Source organism: Thalassophryne amazonica, chromosome 15, assembly GCF_902500255.1.
Source record: "Thalassophryne amazonica chromosome 15, fThaAma1.1, whole genome shotgun sequence".
Taxonomy (NCBI): domain Eukaryota; kingdom Metazoa; phylum Chordata; class Actinopteri; order Batrachoidiformes; family Batrachoididae; genus Thalassophryne; species Thalassophryne amazonica.
The window spans coordinates 69,278,253-69,301,038 of NC_047117.1; the positions used below are offsets into that span (position 1 = coordinate 69,278,253).

Below are 22,786 nucleotides of genomic sequence, written 5' to 3' on the forward strand. Positions count from 1 at the left end.
TTCTGGGGTAGGGTTCTGGTCTTCCAGTCACATTTGGTTCCAGATTGCATACTCCATGGAACACACTATATTGAGCAGGTTGGTCAGTGGGACAAGAATTGGGTGACCAATATGCAGACATGGATTTGTTTCTCAGTCATACCTGCCTGTGTCCTTGCACAAGACACTGCATCTGTAAATGAATACTGGCCTTGACTGGGAAAGTAACCTGTGTTGCACTGGCATCCCATTCAGGGGAAATTACAGACTCTCATCTGCTTCACACTACAAATCCGGAGATAAGGGTGGAGATTATCAATCCTCCAGGTCATGGTATCCAAGTAGGCTGAGTCAGGTCAACTGGATTTATTTAGGTCCTTCAAGATGTTTCATTCTTCACCCAGAAAAGCTTTGTCTACAAGGAACTAAACAAGATAAGCACCGTTACCGATAGACCTGGGGGCCTGTGTAGGACTTCTTCATCATCATCAAATGCATGATCTACATTATCAGCCACTCACAGAACCCACTGTTTACACAGAGAGCTGTAGACAAACTGGCTGAGTATCTGCCAGCTCACCTCCATTATCTGGTCTCCAGCAAATATCTTGCCGCACTGACCGACGGGCCCCTCAGGTAAGACAGAGCACAGGTAGTGATGACCTGCTCGAGCCTCCAGACTGATGCCCAGACCGCTTGTCTGGCTGAAACGTTCCAGCTGACACACCTAGGAGAGCACATGGTGAGTGTTAGAGGCATATTTTCTAATCCTCAATGGGTAGTTGTCTTTTTCCTATGAAACGTAATTTTTTTGGAAAACTATTTACAGGTCAACGTACAATAACTTCATATCGTGGTCCGACTGCATGCTGCCACCTCTTCCGCAGGTCTTCCTCCTCAGCTGGTGACAGTTTCACTCCTGAACAATGCACAAACACACACGGTCACACAAAAATGCAACATTCCCATAGACACACAGGCATTAGTGCTTTCACTCGAAGATCTAATCAATAAAGACCAGGATCTATCACGAATACATTGTTTTTTTTTTATAGTGAGAAGAGGTTGTAGTTCTCCTTGTGGCAAAGCAGGATGTCAACACACAACCACACAAATACACGCACATTACTGGCAGGTGCACATTTGCTCCCACCATCTCCTAATTTCTTGGCAGACAATTGTTTCCTCATTCATCTATTAAAGCCTTACAGGAATCAGGTCTTATTTGACCGCGGTCTCTAATGAAGCACAAACATCCTCGTCTAAATAAAGACCGTGTGTGCAGGCGGGATGAGAGACAAATCATCTAAAATGAGCTGAATGAGTTGCATATACACACGATGGCACCACACTATAAATAGACTGTCATCAAAGGCCGTGCTTCGGTGCCACATCTCTGTTTCATGTGCTACAAACACCATCTCAGAGAAAAAGTCTCAATATTCAGGGTAACGCTGCAGTGCTATCGAGAACGGACAACTGACCGTTTTGGAAATCGTGTCGGAATCGTCTGCAAGCAGCTCGCCTGGAGATTTCACGAAGAGAGCAAATTCCTACGCAACGGACACAAACACAGACACCAACATAGCAATATGATTCAGTTACAATTTCACTCCATTCAAACATATTTTATATTGAGCTTGGTTCAGTTCAATGACGACCCCTCTAGTATTTAAGCACTGACTGCAAATTATAATTAGCTCCTTCCACAAAAAACCTCACCTCCCTGATAATAAATTTGGGAAATGAGCTTATCTGGAGTTCTGTACCCATAGATGGGGAGAAAGGGGTGGATCTCAAATTGAAGCCCCTCCCAAAATATTCCACACAGTGATGTCACAAACAGCTATTTTTTTAATCTTTGAACCCAACAAATCATTTGGTTCAGAAAACTGTTGTCTTTTCAAAACACCCAAAACACATTTGGGAAATTAAACAATTATTTCAAAAATTGTTGAAGAAAATTATTTATTGTTTTTGTTATAGCTAATTTTTTTTATCTTGAATTTTCTGTTGTTCATGTCATTTTAATTTAATTAGGTACAGTATAATTTGTCATTGTAAATTTTGCAGTTGTATTTTTTTTTTCCTGAAAATATATCATAACACTTCTACAAAAATGCAAATCCAAGAATTAAATGAAACATTTGTTCTGATTAATACTTTCAGAACACTCTAAGCATTATTTGAACCAATTGTGTTAAAAAAGTACAGTTTTCATTGTAGATATTTCCTTGTTTTTTTTTTTTGTTTTTTTTAGATTATTTAATTGTGTTAGTTTTTAGTTTTGTAATTTTGGAACCCCAAATTTAGCATCCATGTTTTCTCTGTTTTTCCCCCCTCAAAGTACGTTATGTGTGTCCTGAACAGTTGTATTCCTCTTGCCCATGTACATTTTTAAGAAAACTGCAAGTTAAAATCTAAACTTTAAACACTAGAAACACAAAATGAAACATTTGCTTCAAATGATGTATTAAAACAGTAACTGACACCATTTCTAAAATGATTCATTTTTCATAATACTTAGTGTTGCTTCAGAAAATAGTCCAGTTTCGTTGTAGCCATGTTTTCCAGTTTGTATTATTGTTATTATTATTATTATTATTATTATTATTATTATTATTATTATTATTGCTATTGTTGTGATTAGTATTAAACTTGATGTTTTTTTCTTTAAAATTTACCATCAAAATAATGTACTCATATTTTTATCTCTTTCTGGAAATGTTTTGTGTGTTATATATACTGTATTTGTACTCATCTTTCACACTAAGATAAGTCACTTTCAAGAGAAATACACACCCAAGAGCCAAAACAATAACTTAATTCACTGATACACTGTTTTGAAAAAGTCAAAAGTCTAAATAAAACGATTGCTTCCAAAAATGATTCACTGTTGTAAAATATACAGAACACTAAATAAAACGTGTCTACTAACCACTATTTCAGAAAATGATTCATTGTGTCAGAAGGAATGAAATGTTTCAGTGGTGGCATCTACTGAACACCGTCCCCCTCTTAAGTGAATTTCCTGGCTATGCCCCTGGCTGCACCTGTTTCCTGTGTTTTGTTCAGGCCCACTTTGTAGGGATTGCCCTCAGGGATGCTGTGTGAGTGCCGGAGGGGCTGGAGAGGGGGAACCGGAGGCATGATGTGACTCTGATAAACAGCTTTCCTCAGCAGTTTCAGTCTGACCAGTGGCCCCGTCCTCGTCAGCACCTCCATGGCCCGCTGCTCGCTGCAGCCCTGCAGGCTCACCCCATCCACCTGCAAGAAAAGACAGACAGAGGGCGTGCATGCAGGCAGGATCGGGCCACAGAGATTGCAAATAAGAGACTAAAAACAGGTCAATAGCCATAAATCCACAAAAAAAAAAAAAAAATGCAAGATGGAAAATATCGATAGAAGCAAGAGATGATAAATCAAGACATGAGTAAAAGTAAAAAAAAAAGAAAAAAAATGAAAAAATCTACAAGAATCCCACTTCATCAGCTAAAAAGACGATAATTGGTGTGTATGAAACTACTAAAAGTTGCAAACTGTGCAGCTTTTAGCATTTTCATCAGAAAATAAAATATGAGACAACAAAGTATTTGTCTTTGGGGGAAATACTGTAAAAATAGCAGAGAATCTTACACATTTAATTAGCCAGCTGAACAATCTTTTTGTGTTTACTCAAATTAAAATTTAGTTTTTTGAAATTAGCATAAAAAGTTTGCTCAAAATAATTATTTTCCCCAAAATTTTAATTGCTATTGAGCCCAACTAACAAGTTCACGTTCAATGTACTTAAAATAATAAGTTTGTTTGCCATAAGGTAATTTTCTTGTAAGTATATAGTGCATCCAGAAAGTATTCACAGGGCTTCACTGTATCCACATAATATGTTGAAGTCTTCATCTTAACACTGATATTTTGATATAATGCACCAGGAGACAGCATGTCCACACTAAAACCTACAAAATTAGTGCAATACATTAAAACTAAAACATATATCTGATATTTTCACTTTATAAAACTTCAGACGTGATGTTAATTTAAATAACTTGCTCAAAATTAGTTTGATTAAAATTTTAACCATAAGTTAAAACTGTATGCCTCTGGATGACTTGGGTGATGTTGCCTGCGTATCCGAGTGTGGTCAAAAGAAATGAGCTTTTCTTTCTTTCTTTCTTTCTTTCTTTCTTTCTTTCTTTCTTTCTTTCTTTCTGTAACCAGTTCTTTTTTTCTTGCAGAGGATAGAGCAGTTTCTTCTGGAGCCAGCTCTCCTCTGTTTGCAGCAGGTAGAACTGCACATTTACTACAAAACATTTAACAGGTAAGTACTCAACTGATTTTAAACTTAATAAGTGTTTGTAACTATAAAACTTTGTTCACCATGCCTCCAAAAATATGTTAGCGGTCTAAAAATTATCAGAAGATAATTGGTCCGATGATGGTTTTCAAAGTTATCTGAAAAGCTGATCTGATAATGAAAACTTTAGCTTTTATATTTAGCGGTTAGCAGATTAGCGAAACTTTGCCCACCACTGCTTTTCAATGACAAAGGATGGAATATTTATCCTGTAGAAGAATTGATGGGCCAACCTAAACAAATTTCGTCCATAAGTGATAGACAAATTAATTAATTTGATCCCATTTATGTTAGTAAATTGGTGTAAATGCTAATAATTATCTTAAATTGGATCAACTTAAGTCATTGAAGTGTGACCACCTGAAGCAATTTATTTAGATTGGCCCAACAATTCTATTCATGTCCTGCATATGTGACAGTGGAAATACTTTACAGTTTAATGTTTGTTCATTCTTTGATTTGAGAGAAAGATACATAGGACCCTTGGAAAGATTCGGTATTTATCTTGTAAAATGCAGTGAGCGAATGAAGGGGTCCACCCCTACAGTTTGTTACCACAACAACTCATCTAAATAAAAGCTCATATAATGCAGAGAAACTGATGACATTTGTTCACTGTGACACATCAGATTAATCCAAAAAACAACTTTGTTGTGCACATGCAATGCTCCATAGACCTGCCTGCCACCTGCAGAACACTGCCCTCTGCTTGACATGTCTGGGTTTGTTGCAGGTAAAACCTTATCATCACATGCACAATGAAAATTAGGTGTAGGTGTGATTGAAGTTACATGTGTTTCAGTTTCTTTCATTTCCGGAGTCTAGGTCTGGTGGCCCCCAAGGCCACCCCTGCTTGTTTTAAGTGCAGTGAACTTCAGAGTATAAATTTATTCAAACAACAATTTTAAGTTGGTTAAACATGTCAGTTAATCTGTTATGTTAAGATGACCATACTAATAAGTCTGTGCTGCAGGTCGTGTTATTGAGTTTTCTGTAAAACGGCATCAGTTGCATTTTTGTTAAACTCACAGACAGGATGATGTCTCCATTGTGGATGCAACTGTCCTGATCTACGGTGCTTCCTTTTACGATGTTTTTCACCATAACGCCAGCACTGTAGACTTAGGAATCAGCACAGGGAAAAAAATCTAACTTCAAACACCATAAATACTCCCATCAATAAGTTATTCATCATATTTTTGTTCTTCAGTTGATTCAAACTGCATTAACAATTACTTCATCATTTCTGACTAAACGGTTTTATTACCTGAGTTCAGATCACCTACATAACTGGAGATGGTGAAGCCAAGGCCGCGGCTGTTTTTAGTGAATTCCACGTGAAACTCATAATCATCGTCCAAGTCAGTGAGCTGGAAAACACACACAACAAGAGAATGTTTTATACACATTTTCATAGATATAACCCATTCGGTTCGTATTAAACCTTTGGATTTGGCGGCAACTGATATTTTTGACATAGGCACCTTTCCGTTTGAGCTGTTCTGGCTGAGGATGGGAGACAAAAGGTGGTTGTCTCTTGTCATATCCCTGGCAATGAGCAGTTTGACTTTAGTGCCGGAATTTCGCAGCACCTGGGCATGTATATTACATCACAATCAAATAATGCAATATGGAAAAATGCACACTGTAGAAGCACATGACAAATGGGTCACATGTAGCTGTTTAATATCACATATCAAGAATAACTTGTTCGAAGTTGTTATGAATGACACTTCACCTGTGCCACCTGCTCACTGTTCATGCCCACCAGGTCAGTGTCTCCAATGCGCAGGATCTGATCCCCGCTCCGCAGGCGCTTGTCCTGTTTTAACACACTTTGAGTGAATCTTTGACATTTCGGAGGGTCAGTTTGTTCAAAATTGTTCTCGTTCAAAGCTGCAGTTCAAAAAACACTTAAAATGATCAACTGACACTTTTCTGAATATACTTGTGCCATGTTACCATCGAAGCTTATTGATCTGGAGGCAGAAGTTCAAAGGTACAGTTTGTTATCAGACGTGCAAGTTGAGGGCTAATGTGGTACATTCTATTTTTTTTTTTACATATGGCATAAAGTCCCACAAATCTATGCTTCTACATTTAGAAATGCCCCTGCTCTAAACAAAGTTTAACCCTTAGATCACTAATTTTAGACATCTGTGACGCTGTGATGTGTTCTCCATTCATGTCTTTGTCCTGTGTTTGTGTTCCCAATGAGCGGTCTCATGTCTGTTTCTGTGTCTACATTCATGTGTTAATTGTCATTGTCTTCTGTCCACGCGCCTTTGTTGTTTTTGTTGTGTTTTCTCCCCGGTCCATGTCAGTTATCCGTGTGTGTCATGCTTGAGGTCTGTCACCTGTCAATCATGTTGTGTTTAACTGGTTTGCAGTCAGTTCCCTTTTGAGTTTCATGTTAGTTTTCTGCTTGTGTTTCCTTGGTTTGGTTTTTGCTTTTGTTATGGTTCCCCCTGTAGCTTGATTAATCTGTGTCTTTTATGTCCTCATTATTTGTTCCCCAGTTAATCATGATGTTTCCCGGTTGACACTTTGTTCACTTTTGTATTCCAAGTTTGTTTTTTTTCTTTGTGTGCATTGGGATTGAATTTTGGCTTTGTGATTTCTCTTTCTTTGGTTGTGTTTTATTTTTGGAATGTTTTGTTTGTACTTACCCCAGGGTGTCTGTTTAATTCTGAGACACCTTTTGGTTGTTCAGTTTGTCACGTGTGTTTCGACCCTGTCTGCCCTATTCACACACCTGTCGCTCATTTGTCCGTTAGTTCTTTTGTGTATTTAACCTGCACCTTTTCCTTGTTTAGTTTGCCATTTTCTTCATGTTGGTTCCACCTGTGAGTAGATTGTGAGAACCTTGAGACTGCTTTGTCACCTCCCGTTTAGCTGCTGTGTTTAGTCCTTGTGTTTTGATCAGTTCCGTGATACCTTCCTGTTGGATATTGTTTTGTGTTTGGTTTGGACTTTGTTTTCCCACGTTGCACTCACATTACTGGTTTGGACTGTATTTCATGTGCTGAAATGTTAAACCACCTTGTTTTGCAACTTGCCTCCTATTATGTTGCTGCCTGCATATTGGGTTCGTTCAGACATTGTTAAACATAACAGAGGTATGTTATGGAAGTCCATATCTAGACAAGCCAGCCAAGATGGTCTACACTGTGTGACACGCCCACACAGTGTGAGACAGAAAGCACTAGTAAGGTGCCCCATCTCCAAATGGAGATGGAACGTAGCCAGAAATGGCTCATTATGATTTAAAGTAACAGACACAGAAAGTTGCCTTTAAAAAAAAAAAACCTTTAAATGGGAAACATTTAAGAAACAGCACATTTGGGTTTCTCCAGCTTGGAGGTGCCTCAGTTGGGAGGACCACAACAGCTGTAAAAGGCCAAGGGGATGCCAACGTTTCATGTGATTGCAGTAGATAGACAGCTACATTACAGAGATGAAGATGGACCGGCTGCCTGCCTGAGTGGTTGCCATCCAGCACCCGGGACAGTTCCACAGTATGGTGGATGCAGCAGTACATATGTGGCATTAACTCATGCGAACCAAAGCATTATTTGGTTGGCTGAATTCACCCAAGGAGTTAAGGAATAAAGTGGTGGTGAATGCGGCATCACACAGAACCACCAAATGCTCCTGATGCAATAAAATCATCAGAACTGTGAGCTGCATCAGCTTTAAACAGGACATTTTATTGAGTGGCTAAGACAGGAGGATTTACCCGTCCAGCAGCTCCTCCTGGAAGGATCGTCTTCACGATGACTCCTGTACTTCGCCCTCCAATGATGCCAAAACCAAGCCCCTTACCATCATTGGCCAGCTCGATCATCTCTATGTGACGCCTCTAATGTGGTGGATGGTGGAGCAGACAGAGAGGGCAAAGTTAAAATGTTTCCAAACGTACCAAATTATACGAATGTACTGAAACGGCACCGTACCTCATGAGCGATCGCAGACAGGTGTCTCCCCATCGACATTGTCCTGGAGATACGAGGCGGAGTGCAGTACTACAAAAGCAATGCCGTGTGTAAAATAAAAGAAGATCTAAAATAACTGGCGGTTTAAAGTCTGTAAGTTGTAAAATGTAAAGCATGACATTTTGAATGAAGTTACAGTTCAATAAAAAAATTTAAATTCAATTGGGTCATGGACTGAGGGGCTTCATGGTTAAAGTACTCTGTAATACATCGTCCTCCTAAACCTTCAATTTAATTCAATTCAATTTATTTTCATTTATATAGCGCCAAATCACAACAGAGTTGCCTCAAGGCGCTTCACACAAGTAAGGTCTAACCTTACTAACCCCCAGAGCAGCAGTGGTAAGGAAAAACTCCCTCTGAGGAAGAATCCTCGAGCAGACCAGACTCAAAGGGGTGACCCTCTGCTTGGGCCATGCTGCAGACATAAATTACAGAGCAATTCACAAAATGAATATATAGGAAATGCTGTTGGTGCACAGGACAGGAGGTCTCCAGCACAATTACCACACCCATCTCTGGATGGAGCTGCACCTTAAACAGAGAGAAGAAACAGAATCAGGCATCAGAAAGACAAGAAATACAGTATAATTTGTCAGCATTAAACAACAAGAAAAACAGGAAATATTAAGGTGATCGCCGGCCACTAGCCCTAAGCTTCACTAAAAGAAGAATGTGGGTAAAGTTTAGGCCGCGGCACGCTCTGTTTCCTAATAAAATGAATTAGAAGAGTAAAAACCATAGAAATATACTATGCCAGTATGCTAGACATACAAAAGGGAAAATAAGTGCGTCTTAAGTCTGGACTTGAAAGTCTCCACAGAATCCGACTGTTTTATTGATGCAGAGAGAACAGGGGCACCATAAGAGAAAGCTCTGTGACCCGCAGACTTCTTATTCACCCTAAGGACACAAAGTAGTCCTGTACCCTGAGAACGCAAAGCCCGGGTCGGTACGTAAGGTTTAATTAGGTCAGCTAGGTAGGGAGGATGTTTTAAGTACCTGAGATTCAACATAAATGCCATTGTCTGGATAAAGGTCAGAGACCTCCTGTGAGCTCAGAGAGGAGGTACTGCCGTCTCTGCAAAGAGACCTGGGTCTTTGGTTCTCCATTGCCCACGTGTAGGACTCACTGTGGCTCAGCGGCTTCACGCCCTGACATGGACCGCAGTTCATGGACATGGATTTGGAAACTTTCTTCCCCTGAGAAGGAGGGACAGAGACAAGAGGATGGCGAGGGAGGGAGGGAGGGATGGAGGTAAATGTTTAAGTAAGAAAATGAGATAAGGTATTGGAATGATTAAAAAAAATTGGAGATGTTAATTGAAGAAAACAGATACGGAGACAGAGGGAAAGAGTTGTGGGACTGAGACAAGAAATGTTCAGAAAAGTAGCCGGGAGGGAGTTGACAAAAATAGAGGGAGAGAAAGTAGGTAAGTGTAAAAATGGAACCGGGAGAAAAAAGATAGCAACCAAAGCATCTGAGATTAAGAGCTACAAAACCACAATTCTCTTCTTTGTCTTTTAGATTTCCTCCTCGAAGGGATGATCAGCAAACGTCTATTTCTAATCTAGATGTGATTTCATTTCAACAACTAGAAACAGGAGGAGAAACACTGTAATGGATTGCTCTCAAATCACTAATGGGTCACAGTGGAAGTGTGCAAGACTCTCTTGCAGAGTAACCATTCCTTTGAAACTCATCATCACCATCTGTACATGTACACTCTGGTCAAGGGAAAAGCTGTAGAGGTAATATATATATATATATATATATATATATATATATATATATATATATATATATATATATATATATGACTCTATATAGTCGGTTCTGTTCTGTTTGGGAAGCTAACGTTAATATACACTTTTGTTTGCATTTGTTGTTATATGTATTTGTTGTTAATACCATTATTGTAGGGTGAAGCGATGCTATTGTACTTTATACGCCAGTTGCCATTTTTGTTTAGCTTTGCTGGTTAACAAGGTACGGTTGGCTTATTAACGGTAGCTCATCTAGCTATAGTTAGCTTACTTTTGTGATTTACACTTTTATTTTAATGGTTCTTCAGTTTATGGGTTCTTTAATAGATATCAACAGATAGTATCTAAGTTTGGGGTTTCCATTAGAAAGCATGTAGAGTACGGATTTTGTCTTCCTGTAGTAAGCTAACAGGGTGAACTTTAGATAGATACCTAAAACATATTACATCATAGCTTCTGTTTCTATAATGCTAAAATGGACTGCATTTATATAACGCTTTTCCATCTGCATCAGATGCAACTATTCAGACCACCGGCCTCCTCCATTCGCACGGAAAAAGAGCCAGACAGCCAGCACTGACTTACTCAATTTCATTGGCTAAGAAAACTAAAGTTAAAACAAACAAACAAACAAAAACAACAACAAAACAAGTAACTCTGCTAAAGTGTCACTGTGGGGTCACGTTTGTTGGTTCAAAGTCCAAGGATCAACAGAAGAAAGTTCATTTGTATTTCTAAACAAATGCAGGCTGTTTTACTCACACTGAAGAAAGAGAATAGTTGAACCAACTTAAAAAGTGTTATAATTGGAAAAACCTGAATGAATTAAGTTGTTTGAATTTAGGTTTGAGTTCAAACAACTTAATTCATACAGGTTTTACCAATTGTAACACTTTTTAAAAGTTGGTTCTTTTTTCAGTGCACTTTTTGTCCCTACCACAATGTTATTTTTCTGTCCTATAGTGTCAATAACAATTGCATGCACATACAGCTACAGATTCTTTATTATCATTGTAACTAGTACAATGAAAGTTAAGGCGCATGCCTTTCAGTGCAAGTATAAACCTGAGTAAACCATGCGCAGACTTGGAAGGTCTGGAGAAGAAAAAAGGCCAATTATGCAAATTAGGGGATGACATCATTTGTTATTATGGACCAGTCCTAGGTCTACTTGTGCTTATTCTTTGCATCAAGCACATTTACTTCAATAATGTATTATGTATAATGTATTAAAAATTATCTTTGTGCCAAAATATTGTGTTATTATTTTGGTACACAATATATTGTGGCGACACTATAGCTGTCGATATGGCTTGATAGGTCTTTATACACTTTCAACTTTAAAAGTACATCTTGTTCAAAAACGGTTGTGCACTCAGGCCTTTTATTTTTTTGATAATCTTGTAATTCTAATGATAATTTACTGTTTTTAATGCATTTAGAAATAGTTTAGGCTGTTGTTACCATATACACACTATTATTATTATCATTACTATGATAAGTATTATTTCATTTTATTATTACTTCTATTTTTTCATTTGATTTTAAAATGCCCCGCAATGGAAATAAGTGTTTTCACTTTCTTGTGTAATCCATGTATTTTTCACGTATTTAAAATTATATTATGTACTTCCATTTTCTTACTAAATAAAATCACACACTCACGCTTTTAATATAAAGATGATTTACCAGCCCATGCTGGAATGGCATGTGAGTCCAGAATGCAGTTGGCAACATCCATTTTTCAGTGTTGGTAGCTAATATCCATAGCTTTTCCAAAAATATTAGTACTATCAACATTCCGTTTTGGCGGTGTTCATCCTTGACCCAAAATACATAAGCATACCAAAAGGCAAATGTCAGCTGTCCACAGTTTCTCCATGATTGAAGTTGCAGGCACACACAGCTTTTTGTCTTTTACACATTCTGCAGGTGCTTCTAATTTTCGACAAGCACAAACAGAGACAGTGGCGGAAAACATCAAATGCAAGACACATTTCACTCATGGTACTGGCAAAACCCCAGTCACACAGTACTAACGAAGGACACCGAAGTCATCCAGCTTTGCTCCTGCAGCTGGCGCTTCGTCAGAATTTTGAAACTGTTGAAACGTGAAGGAATCCCGACGACAAACTCAATCTGTCCATTTTGCTTTCTGTCTTGACAGTTCCTTATTGTTTGTGTAGTTTCCATAACGTCAGCATTCCGTCTCACCATCGTCCAACTTCATCCACCCTCACAAGTCAAACTTATTGCACGAAGGTTGACGATATCTGGACGGATCAATAATTAAAGCTCCAAGGAGCTGAGCATAACATCCTTGTATTGTTGATGACTCGTCCATGTGTGGGACGAAAAGTAACGTTGTCATATAGAAACAATATCGGTAAGAATGTTTTAATGACTGTAACTATTTATGCATGTTCCAGTCATTTGTGGCTGGGACGTGCAAGTGCACACACGTTGTTGTGAACACAAAAATGTCTCACCTGTCAAGCGAACCGAATCCCACCCCTGCCACTGCTGCGAACATGAAGACAATGCTAGCTGTGCTGATCTCATACCTGCTGTCAGTCACGTCATTGTGAATGTTTCACTTTGATTTTGTTGAAAGCGTCAAGGTCAACATTCACTTAGTTTTTCTTATGTTAGTTCCAATTTTGTTTTGTTCCTTTTTGCACTCTTGATTCACAGGCTTTTTGGTGATGGGAAAGGTGCAGGATCATTCGTCCACCTTTTCTCAATGATTTGTGACTTTTTTTCCTTCATTCAGGTTTCACTGTGTGCCGTGTGACCGGGCCCTAACATGAGACTTAACTCACTCCTGGTAACGGCAACATGAGACTTAACTAAGCTGATTTAACCAATTGAACTACAAAATCACAATAAATCAATAACACTAACAACACTGTTAAACTAGCATGAACCACAATAATGACATTTAAAACCCTGAACTCCCACAGTGTATTGCAGCACAACGTTCATTGTATACTGGTTAGCAAAAATTGCTAATTTCTCAAAAATATTAGTCCTATCAACTTTCCATTTTCTCAGCATTCATGCTTGACAAAGCATACCAAATGACAAATGTCAGCTCTCCCCGGTGTCGGTGTGATCGAAGTCATGCACACGCGCACACAGAGGCCACTACGCTATTATAATATCTATCGATCTATATGTATGTATATATATATGTATATTGTGTCAATAAACTTATGCAAACTCTGAGACTCCCCCCCAACCCCCGCCCCTCTCTCTATCTGTCTCTGTCAAACTTGCATTCAAATCTTCAGTGGCAGTCTTAGGTTGAATAAGCACATTACTCATCCGGGCAGGTTCATGCATTCAGTATTTTAGGAATGATGCAGCTTATTCACTATATACCAACCACCCACATGCTGATTCTGTGGCTGTAGCTTTGCCAGGGGCTGATCTCGCTGTAAACTGAGGATATGATGGAACAGGGGGCTCTGCAGGACCTGCTTTAACAAAGAAAGTTTCTCCTGGGCTTCTCCTCTCTCCTTCAGTTTGACTTGGAGCCTCTCCACAGCCTCCAAGGCACACCGGGCATCTGCAAAGAAATTATATATAATTTATGTCATTCAGAAATTTCTCCATGCTTGGCTATGCAGTAGGGCTTTTTTTTGCATTATTTTTTTCTTTTTAATGTGACACATGATACAAACCCTGACCTGTGATAACAAGCTATGAAATGTCACTGTTGCGTAGTTGCAGGCTGGAATATTAAGCAGTTTTCCAAAGTTTTGCAAAGTTTACTTTATTATACAACACCTGTCTTTAGAATGCAGAATATTCTCTGAGCAGCGCGCTAGTAGTGATCAAATGTATGATTCAGAGCAAAAAAAAAAAAAAGAAAAGAAAAGAAAAGAAAAAGCATGACTTTTTAGCAGTTCAGTGGATGTGAATTGTGCCTGTCTGGGAAATAAAAAAAAGTATTCACAAATGATTGTGGAGGATTTCAGGCGTAAAAATCTTTAGGTTTACGTTCCTCTTTTCTTGCACAACACTACAAAAGTTTACTTTTTTTTTTGTTCACTTCAGTGGCCAAATCCTGAGAAAAGTCTAACTTTGCAGTGGAGTTTGCTACAAACTCAACCAAAAGTAATCAGGCTACAGTATTATGAGAGTTCATATCATGCAATAATTTGAGATATCTTTGTCTGCTTGTTCGTTCTCCTCCTCCTCCTCCTCCTCTCCCCACGTACTTACTTGATTTCCACCACACCGGACATGTGAATGATGGCCAACCCCAGAATTTCCCTTGAAGGGTTTGTTTTAGCAAAGATCAAGGTCATCGGGGTGAAAGATCTAAATTTTGTTTTTCACTCCATATCCACCAAAGTTGATGCACATGTGTACATGGGTTATGGAATTTCATACATCAGATCAAATGAACCCAAAAGTCAGTCATTGAGCTCAAGGTCATTGGGGTTAAAGATCGAAATGTAAGTGTGTCGTTCCGATATGCACCAAAATGGACACACATATATGAAGATGAGTTGTGGAAATGGCCCAGCAAGGTCAAATCTGCCAAAGGTCAAACACTGGAGTCACATTCATGTCTGCGTGTCTTGGGGTCGTTTTGACCGTTGGGGTTTTACATAATTATTGTATGGCCTTGCCTTACAATATAAAGCGCCTTGGGGCAACTGTTTGTTGTGATTTGGCGCTATATAAAAAAATTGATTGATTGATTGATTGTTGCCAAACTCGTCTCTGGTCCTTTTGCTGATTTTTACTATATTTGGTCACTGAAGGTTAGCCCTGAAATGACCTTTTTAAAGAATTCATTTGGACAAAGGTTAAGGTCAACCTAATTTGGAGAAAATGTGGCACACATTTAGGTGGATTCCACAACTGCTCTGGAAAGGTCAACCAGAGGGTGATCATTTGGGTGAAGGTTAAGGTCATGGAGGTCAAATATCAGATGGCCAAAGCTCTCACTGTCTTCATGTCCAGAGGTACTATAACTTAGTAATTTTAATAAGGTAAACATTGAGTCTCTGTTTGGTTATGCATCCTCTTCCCCCACTCTTATTTTTCCTGGAGCTCCACAGAGACCAATATTTGGTCTAATTTGTTGTATGTTTTTTTTTTTAATCACATTACAAGCTCCCACTTTGCCAGCTCATTCAAATATACATTTCCCTGCATTACAAAAGACATTGCAAAAAGACATGTTTGAATAATCAGCCTGTAAGAAGCTAAATTATATATGTAAACGATATGTTTCCAGCGGCGCGGCAATGATTAATCATCTGCGAGACAGCCTGCGGTTTCATTTGTCAGGCCCTTAAATACTATCAGTGAAAATGCCGCTATTTGGAAACACTTTCAGCCCAAAGAAGACTCCTCCACGTAAATGTGCTTCACTGTCGAGCCTTCACACCTTGGATCGTTCACTGAGGGAAGTGGAGTTGGGCCTTGAGTGTGGACCTCCTGTTATGAAAATTGAGGGCCAAAGCTGGAAATTTGACGGAGGACATTGGACAACAGAATCTGGAGGAACTGTATCTAATAAGGAAATGCAGAGACTGAAGGAAAAAAATGAACAGCTTCAAGAGGAGAACAACCTGCTGAAACTAAAGATTGAAATTCTCATGGACATGCTGACAGAGATGGCAGTAGATTATCACACGATGGAGAACGAAGTAGAGGAAATAAAGAATCAACATCGAAGGAACAAATAACAAATCTGCTCTGATGCAAATGTTGTCAAATTGTTTTTGTATTCATAAATAGTTTGGAGCAAGTTGTCAAAACTTCATTTCATTATTTGCTCATATGTGCAGAGAATTGTAGCAGTGTACAATTTTTTTTGGGGGGGGGGGGCATCCTTTTTCACAAAAATGTAGTGTTTGTATCATAAAGGTTTTTCTTTGTCAGTGGACCAACTGAAAATCAAATTTGAACACTTCAAACATTCCCATTTAAAAAAAAAAAAAAAAAAAATCTGAGATTTGCTTTTGTATTAATCCATTATTATATTAGGACCCCCCCCTCCCCCCCGCCCGAAATAAACATGTCATGTCAACGCAAACACAATTGTCTGTCAGCGCTCAATAATAAAACAATTCTAAAAACCCAATTAAATTCAGCACAATTTTGTTCCAAATGGGAAATGGAAAATATTTTTTTTAATTCAAAAAAGCAGCCACACATTTTACTTAGTTGTATTTATTTACAAATATTACTTTTTCATTAATGTATCTAAAACATTTACAGACTACTATAAAATTGAAATCCAATTTTTGTCTTATATGATTAATGCCTTTAGTATATCATAATTGATCTGTGAACAACATGAGACATTTTACAGCTTTTTTTATTTTGTCGTCTCAACTTTCCTTTTCGCTAAGGCTTATAGTTAGGGCTGGATCGGGTGACCCTGGACCATCCCTTGGTTATGCTGCTTTAGACGTAGATTGTGGGGGGGTTCCCATGATGCACTGTTTCTTTCTCTTTTTGCTCCGTATGCATCACTCTGCATTTAATCATTAGTGATCGATCTCTGCCCCCCTTCACGGCATGTCTTTTTCCTGGTTTTTTTTTTTTTTTTTTTTTTTTTCCCTCAGCCCCAACCAGTCTCAGCAGAAGACTGCCCCTCCCTGAGCCTGGTTCTGCTGGAGGTTTCTTCCTGTTAAAAGGGAGTTTTTCCTTCCCACTGTGGCCAAGTGCTTGCTCATAGGGGGTCGTTTTGACCGTTGGGGTTTTTCATAATTATTGTATGGCCTTGCCTTACAATATGGAGCGCCTTGGGGCAACTGTTTGTTGTGATTTGGCGCTATATAAGAAAAAAGTTGATTGATTGATTGATTACGTTGATGACAACAGGCTCTATATTCCGTTAAAACAAAAAAATGTTCTAAAACGTATTTATGTAAATATCTGCGTTTGTGACATAAACCTCTCTATGACTTTGTAAGACGTCATTTTACTTAGTGTCCCTTCCCAAATTTCAGTTCTCAGTACTAGGATAGGCCCCTTGTCTATAGGCTTGATAGGCTTGATAGGCCTTGCTATGAAATTTGATGAACTTGATAAAGTGTATTTTTTAATAAAGTTCCATCTGCAAAGTTTACAGCCGTACAAACACTGGGGACTGCAGAGGATTTTGCGCAGTGGGGGTGGGGGTTGCTTTAGTGGAAAATAGATTACCAAAACCATGCAGAAGGGGGCGGTGTTCAGTAAGTAGGAGACATGTTTATGGAAAATTATTTCAGCAAAACAAAGGTGCCTATTTTTAATGTATTTTGTGCATCAAAGTTCACCACATTTGGATCACATTGTCCTTCTTTTATGCATTTTTCATTTGGGGTGTAGTATTTGTTGGGTTTGAGTTCTAATCTTCCAAAACTGGAGGTGATGGACCAGTTTATCTAACTGTTCCTTCAGTGTCTGGGCTTGTCTTTTTTTTTTTTTTTTTTTTTTGCCCTTTAAACCTCTGTGATTAGTAATAAACCAGCTTTGGATTGGCATTAGTTATAAGCCACTTGACTTTTTCTAACCACTCAGTGTCTGATCTCAACTGTGACTGTGCCTTTTTAAAGCTACAGTGTGCAAGATTTAGGATTATTTATTAAGAGAAATTGAATATAGCATTCATAACCATCTAGTCATTAGTGTATCAATATATTTTCATAACCTTAGTATGGACTCTTGATATCTATCTGGTAGTGTGCCCCCTTATGGAGGCTGCCATGTTGCACCACCATATTGATACAATACCCCCAAAGCATGACTCCCCATCGCCAAAGAACCAAAAACAACAAGGGAAACAAAATTGCCTCCTGATGACATAATGCAGTCTGCTACCTCACCACTATAGATGACACTAAATCCTACAAACTGTAGCTTTAATCTTGTCTTTTGAGCTACTTTATCACATTTCCCATCATGCTTTTGTCAGCTGCTTAATTATTTACTCGGCTTTTCTTCTCTCTGACTTCTTAGTCGCTCTGCGTTGGTGTTAAAGCGATGTATAAATAGAGTCGAGCTGTTTATTGGTGGAGCAGGAGCGGCAGGTTGCGCTGTACTGTGTGGCAGAAGGTTACGACCCTTTAAACACTTCACTCCAAAGTTTCGACTACTGAGCGGTGCACCAGCTGGACTCTGTCCTGCGTGGCCGCATGGGCCTCAGATGGTGCCACAAAGTGTCCTTACCCATGATTTCCATCGTAGCTGTACAGGTGACACGTCTTTGTGCCTCTTTTTCTTCAGATAATTGTCATTCTTCTCTGCCTGGCACCTGGCAACCAAAACAAAAAACTTAAAATTACATTATAGTGACATTTCCATTTTGGTGTGTGTGATTTTTTTTCCTTTCTTTCTTTCTTCAAATTTGCATCATTATGCACAGTTTATTACATCAAGTAAAGGGTAAGACTCCCTTGTACTGCAGCACTTCAAATTTTGCATCAGCTCTGCATCCCATCGGGGGCCTGTGCCATGCTTGTTTGCAAGCACTCTGCCTGTCAGTTAATGCTCTTTAGCAGGATTTAAATCTTCTCTAAAAGGCTTTATCGGTAATGTGACGGTAATTAACAGCGACACATGGCCTCTAGACCATTCTGACTTAAGGGGAAGAGCGCGTAGAGTCAATGCATGACACCACTGACATGATTTGAGCAGCAAATGGCAAAGTCGAGCCTGGAATTTAATTAGGGTCACCCTCCACTGTGGCTTATTAAATCCACAGATCAAGTTCTGTTTCACATTCCAAATTACGCACGTCCATCGGACTCCACAAATGATTCCAAAAATGATCTGGATACATGATGACAGTGAACGACTGCGACGTCTCACCTCCATTGCAGCGTCGGTGGGTGATCAACAGGTCAGCTCCAAACGCGCGCGCCCGGCGCATCCACGACACTCCAGCCAAGGCAGCAGTTTTTCTTGCTCTCTTTTTCCCAGAGACACTTTAAATGACGGGCATGATGTCTGAGAGCAGCAGCTGAGGGTGACAAAAGGAGCAAAAGCTGCGCGCTTTGTTGTCCGTCATCGTGCGCGCACCGCGGCTGGGGAGCGCTGCGCGCAATGCGCATGTCATCGTCTGTTCTTCAGCCACATCAGAGCTCAGCCCCAATTAAATATGCGGCGGCCACAGTAATCCTGTGACCCATTCTAATAGATAACATGAAAACGAATTACAATAAAACTCCACATGTGAACTCGTGTTCTTGGCACAGTTTGTGTCCCTGTAATATTCCTTTGGGGGGGGGGGGGGGGCGATTGTGTAATTAATAGAGGGTACTCATGGGGCGCATACACCTCTGCCAAGGCCCACTGGTCCTCTGGTGAGTGGTCCTTAACTGAATGAGACAGGTGGGGGCGCTGCTTCGCTAAATGGAAAATCAATGCCAGACACTTTAATACATATTAATTAACAGTTATTCTGGATCCATGTCAGGATCATAATTTAATCAACTTTTCCTTCCTTCCTTTTCACTTAAAAAACAAACAAACAAACAAACTCCTTTCTGAGATGCAAGGAACATGTAGCTGAAATAAATGGGAGAAAATAATTTAAAGGTGGAGGCCCTTTTGATTGTTTTCAACCATTTAAGTCATGAAAAGAATTTGTGTATGTGTGTGTTAATATGACTTTATTAGTTTTCAAATAAAGGATTCACACCTTATGTTACCAATATGATCAAAATATTCCTCATGTGGGGACATTTTTCGGATTTTGACCCACATGGGTTAAAATATAGCAACAAAACACCTTATACGCTTTCTGCAGTGAAGTCATATAGACGACATAGGGAGCCTCAAACGGCAAATTTGATCAGCTTCGGCATCACAGAAGCGAAGAAATGTGATAGACCTTTATGTGCAACAAGAGAGAGAGATATTCATTGACTGATTGAAATGAAGCAGAAAAAGTGACGTGACTAGAGATCCCATTGGGCAGTCTGGGCACAAAAAATGGACATATCCAACCATAGTTTTGTGCAAATTTCATACCTATCCCACATATTGTAGCTTACATTTATTTATTTATTTAGTTAGTTATTGCTTTTGGCTGCTTCCAGTTGCTCAGGTTCATACCAAACCTGAAAACTCCACAAATTCCTGTTCAAAAAGACACATATCTCAACAGAAACACGTCTCTGGGTCCTCTGCCTTTGAGATTGACAGGTGCTTGAGAACAGCTTATGGAGTCATGAGGTCAATGGACAGAGATCGTTGGCGATGCCAATATCTTCACAGGTGAACAAAGGTCCAAGTCTTTAGGGTCCTGGTGTTGCCTTTCTTGCTGTATGGGTGTGAGACTTGGACACTAACCAGTGACCAAAGGCGATGACCGGATGTCTTTGGTGCTAAGTGTCTTCAAAGGATCCTTGGGTACCACTTGAATGGCTTTGTATCAAATGAGAGGTTACGTAGAGAGACTAGGATGAGCTGTAGCTGACATTGCGTCAGCTGTGACATTTTGGTTATGCAGCCAGTTTCTCTGTGCATGATCCAGCACGCAGGTGACTGAGTGCTGATGATCCCAGTAACTGGAGAAGTCCAAGGGGACGTCCACTTTTCACCTGGCAGCATGAGGTAGATGGCTATTTTGGAGAGGTGGGAATGGACCAGTTGTCTACCTAGGCGGTTGTTAAACTGATAAATTTTGAGATTTATTTGTACATTTCATTAAAATATATAATGAAATTATATATATCAAACAAAACTTTGTACATTTATTTATTATATAATTGTAATGCCAAGTATATGAAGACAAAGATAGCTGTGGATGATATTCAACAATAAAATGATCACAAACAAATAACTAGAGCACCGCGCTCATAGAGAACACAAGTTTCCAATTCCGCAAATTTTAACTTGGAAAAAAAAATTCAAGGTCAAAGTCCTGTTAGAAGTGGCTTTTCATAAGCTAAATTAGATGTGATCAAATGCAAGGAGTATACAAGTATATTTAGTTCATGCACTTGAATCAAAGTTGTTTTTGTGGTGTTGTCAGTTTTTGTTTCCCTCAAGTTTTTCAGTTTCTGGACTGTTTTTCAGATCATTTTCACAGAACTTTGGTTGTCTCTGCTATGCAGTTTGTCATTGCTTTTTGACACTTGGTTTCTGACTGATAACTGGAAGATAAACAAACTGTGATAAAGTTGGAACCTCCATCTAATTTTGCTGGTGTAGGTAAATCCAGAAAAATAAGTGATTGAGGCTCTTTTGATTGAGATGCAATGCAAAATGTACACCAAATGGACTTTTCAGTATTAAACTCAAATGTCCACAGAATCCACAATCCGGATCAGATCTGGGTCAAACATTGTCAGGTGATAGTGAGTACCAGTCTGCACCTCACTTTCAAATATGAGAGTCATTGGGGCACATTTGGTTAAGGTATAATATAAAATATACATTAAATGGGGTTTTCAGTGTTAAATTTAAATGGCCACAACATCTAGAATCCGTATCCGATCCGGATAAAACTTTTTCAGTTGATAATGTATACCATCCTACATAATGCTTTCAAATATGAAAGAAATTTGATCTTTTTTGACAGTTATAATAATTTTTTTGTATTTCGCACAAATTTAAAGGATAAGAATTTTTCCAAGATTTTTTTTCTGACTTTGACCTGTAACCTATGACCTTGAAAATTGAACCAGTTCTTGCCTATCAGAATATCAAAACTCTAGGGGAAAAAATCATGATGATTTCTGAAATGTTGTGGGTTACAGGCTGTTCACAAACAAACAAACAAACAAGGGTGAAAACATAACCTCCTCCAACTTCACTGTCAGAAGTAATAATAAATTTGCAGACATTTGCACATGATATCAACTAATCTACTGGTTTATTTTTCAAAGTTCAGATGATCTTTTCTGCACCCCAGTTTGAAGAGCATGCATTAGTTTTCTAGTGCACCCAATTATTATGCAACCATAAATGAGGAAGAAGTCTCTAATTCAGAACTGACGCAGGCCAACACCAACAAGGAGCATCCACTTTTCAGGGGAGGAAACAATTAGGGCATCACATTTATCAGCGAAGTGTTTCTAAGTGTACATCTGTGCCTGTGTGAGTTTTCAAACATGACGTTCCTTCATGCTTCTTTTGCCCCAAAGAATCTCACATTTCCTTAAACCAGTGGTTTTCAAACTGTGAGGGGGGGAAAGCCCAGAGTTCTTCATGGGGGCACAATGGATGGGTATCGAGAACCAGTTCTTTTCGAGAATTGTTCAAAAATGATTCGATCCACCGACATCAATAGTCTTTTTGCTTAACGGTTCCCTTATCGGTCTTTCAGAGCGGCCGTTGTTTTTGAGGGTGTTTTATCGGGAAAATCATAATTTCCTTATGTTGATTGCAGATCCTGCAGCGCGTCTGTAATCAACCGCTTTAGCCCGACAACTGACCCTGTATTGGGTCAGATACTGGCCTCTCTCTCCTAGCCTGTGACTGGTTGGCGGCTGACGTCAGCCGATGCATCAGCCTCACGTTGATGTGGCGCGAGCACTGCTCTCCTATTGGTCGTTTAGGAGATAGAATTCCAGCACTGCTCTCCTATTGGTTGTTTAGGATTGGGAAATCTCACGCCAAAATGGAGGCCAGCATCCGGTCCAATTCATAGGCCGGTTGTCAGGCTATCAACCGCTTGTGTAGCGGCTATTCTTGAAGCTTGAAACAACGAAGCAGTGACTAATCA

At 39.2% G+C, this 22,786-nt stretch overlaps 2 protein-coding genes across 2 annotated transcripts in view; one reads left to right on the plus strand and one right to left on the minus strand.

Moving 5' to 3' along the window:
- Positions 1–18,382, minus strand: part of si:dkey-92j12.5 (multiple PDZ domain protein) — a 103,892-nt gene extending 85,510 nt beyond the window's left edge. Inside the window, exons 1-14 of the mRNA XM_034188677.1 lie at positions 18,280–18,382; positions 13,513–13,666; positions 10,542–10,551; positions 9,331–9,531; positions 8,290–8,358; positions 8,073–8,195; positions 6,072–6,155; positions 5,818–5,925; positions 5,601–5,703; positions 5,363–5,454; positions 3,033–3,246; positions 1,464–1,532; positions 819–898; positions 560–706 (exon numbers count right to left, since the gene is read on the minus strand). Of these exons, the coding sequence (XP_034044568.1) occupies positions 560–706; positions 819–898; positions 1,464–1,532; positions 3,033–3,246; positions 5,363–5,454; positions 5,601–5,703; positions 5,818–5,925; positions 6,072–6,155; positions 8,073–8,195; positions 8,290–8,358; positions 9,331–9,531; positions 10,542–10,551; positions 13,513–13,666; positions 18,280–18,292 (1,467 nt within the window). The 5' untranslated portion in view covers positions 18,293–18,382. The remainder of the gene's footprint in view (positions 1–559; positions 707–818; positions 899–1,463; positions 1,533–3,032; positions 3,247–5,362; positions 5,455–5,600; positions 5,704–5,817; positions 5,926–6,071; positions 6,156–8,072; positions 8,196–8,289; positions 8,359–9,330; positions 9,532–10,541; positions 10,552–13,512; positions 13,667–18,279) is intronic.
- On the plus strand, positions 15,295–16,048 carry LOC117526215 (protein chibby homolog 1-like). Its single transcript, XM_034188265.1, has one exon. The coding sequence runs from the start codon at positions 15,429–15,431 to the stop codon at positions 15,804–15,806; it is 378 nt and encodes a 125-aa protein (XP_034044156.1). The 5' UTR covers positions 15,295–15,428; the 3' UTR covers positions 15,807–16,048.
- Positions 18,383–22,786: the final 4,404 nt, after the last annotated feature.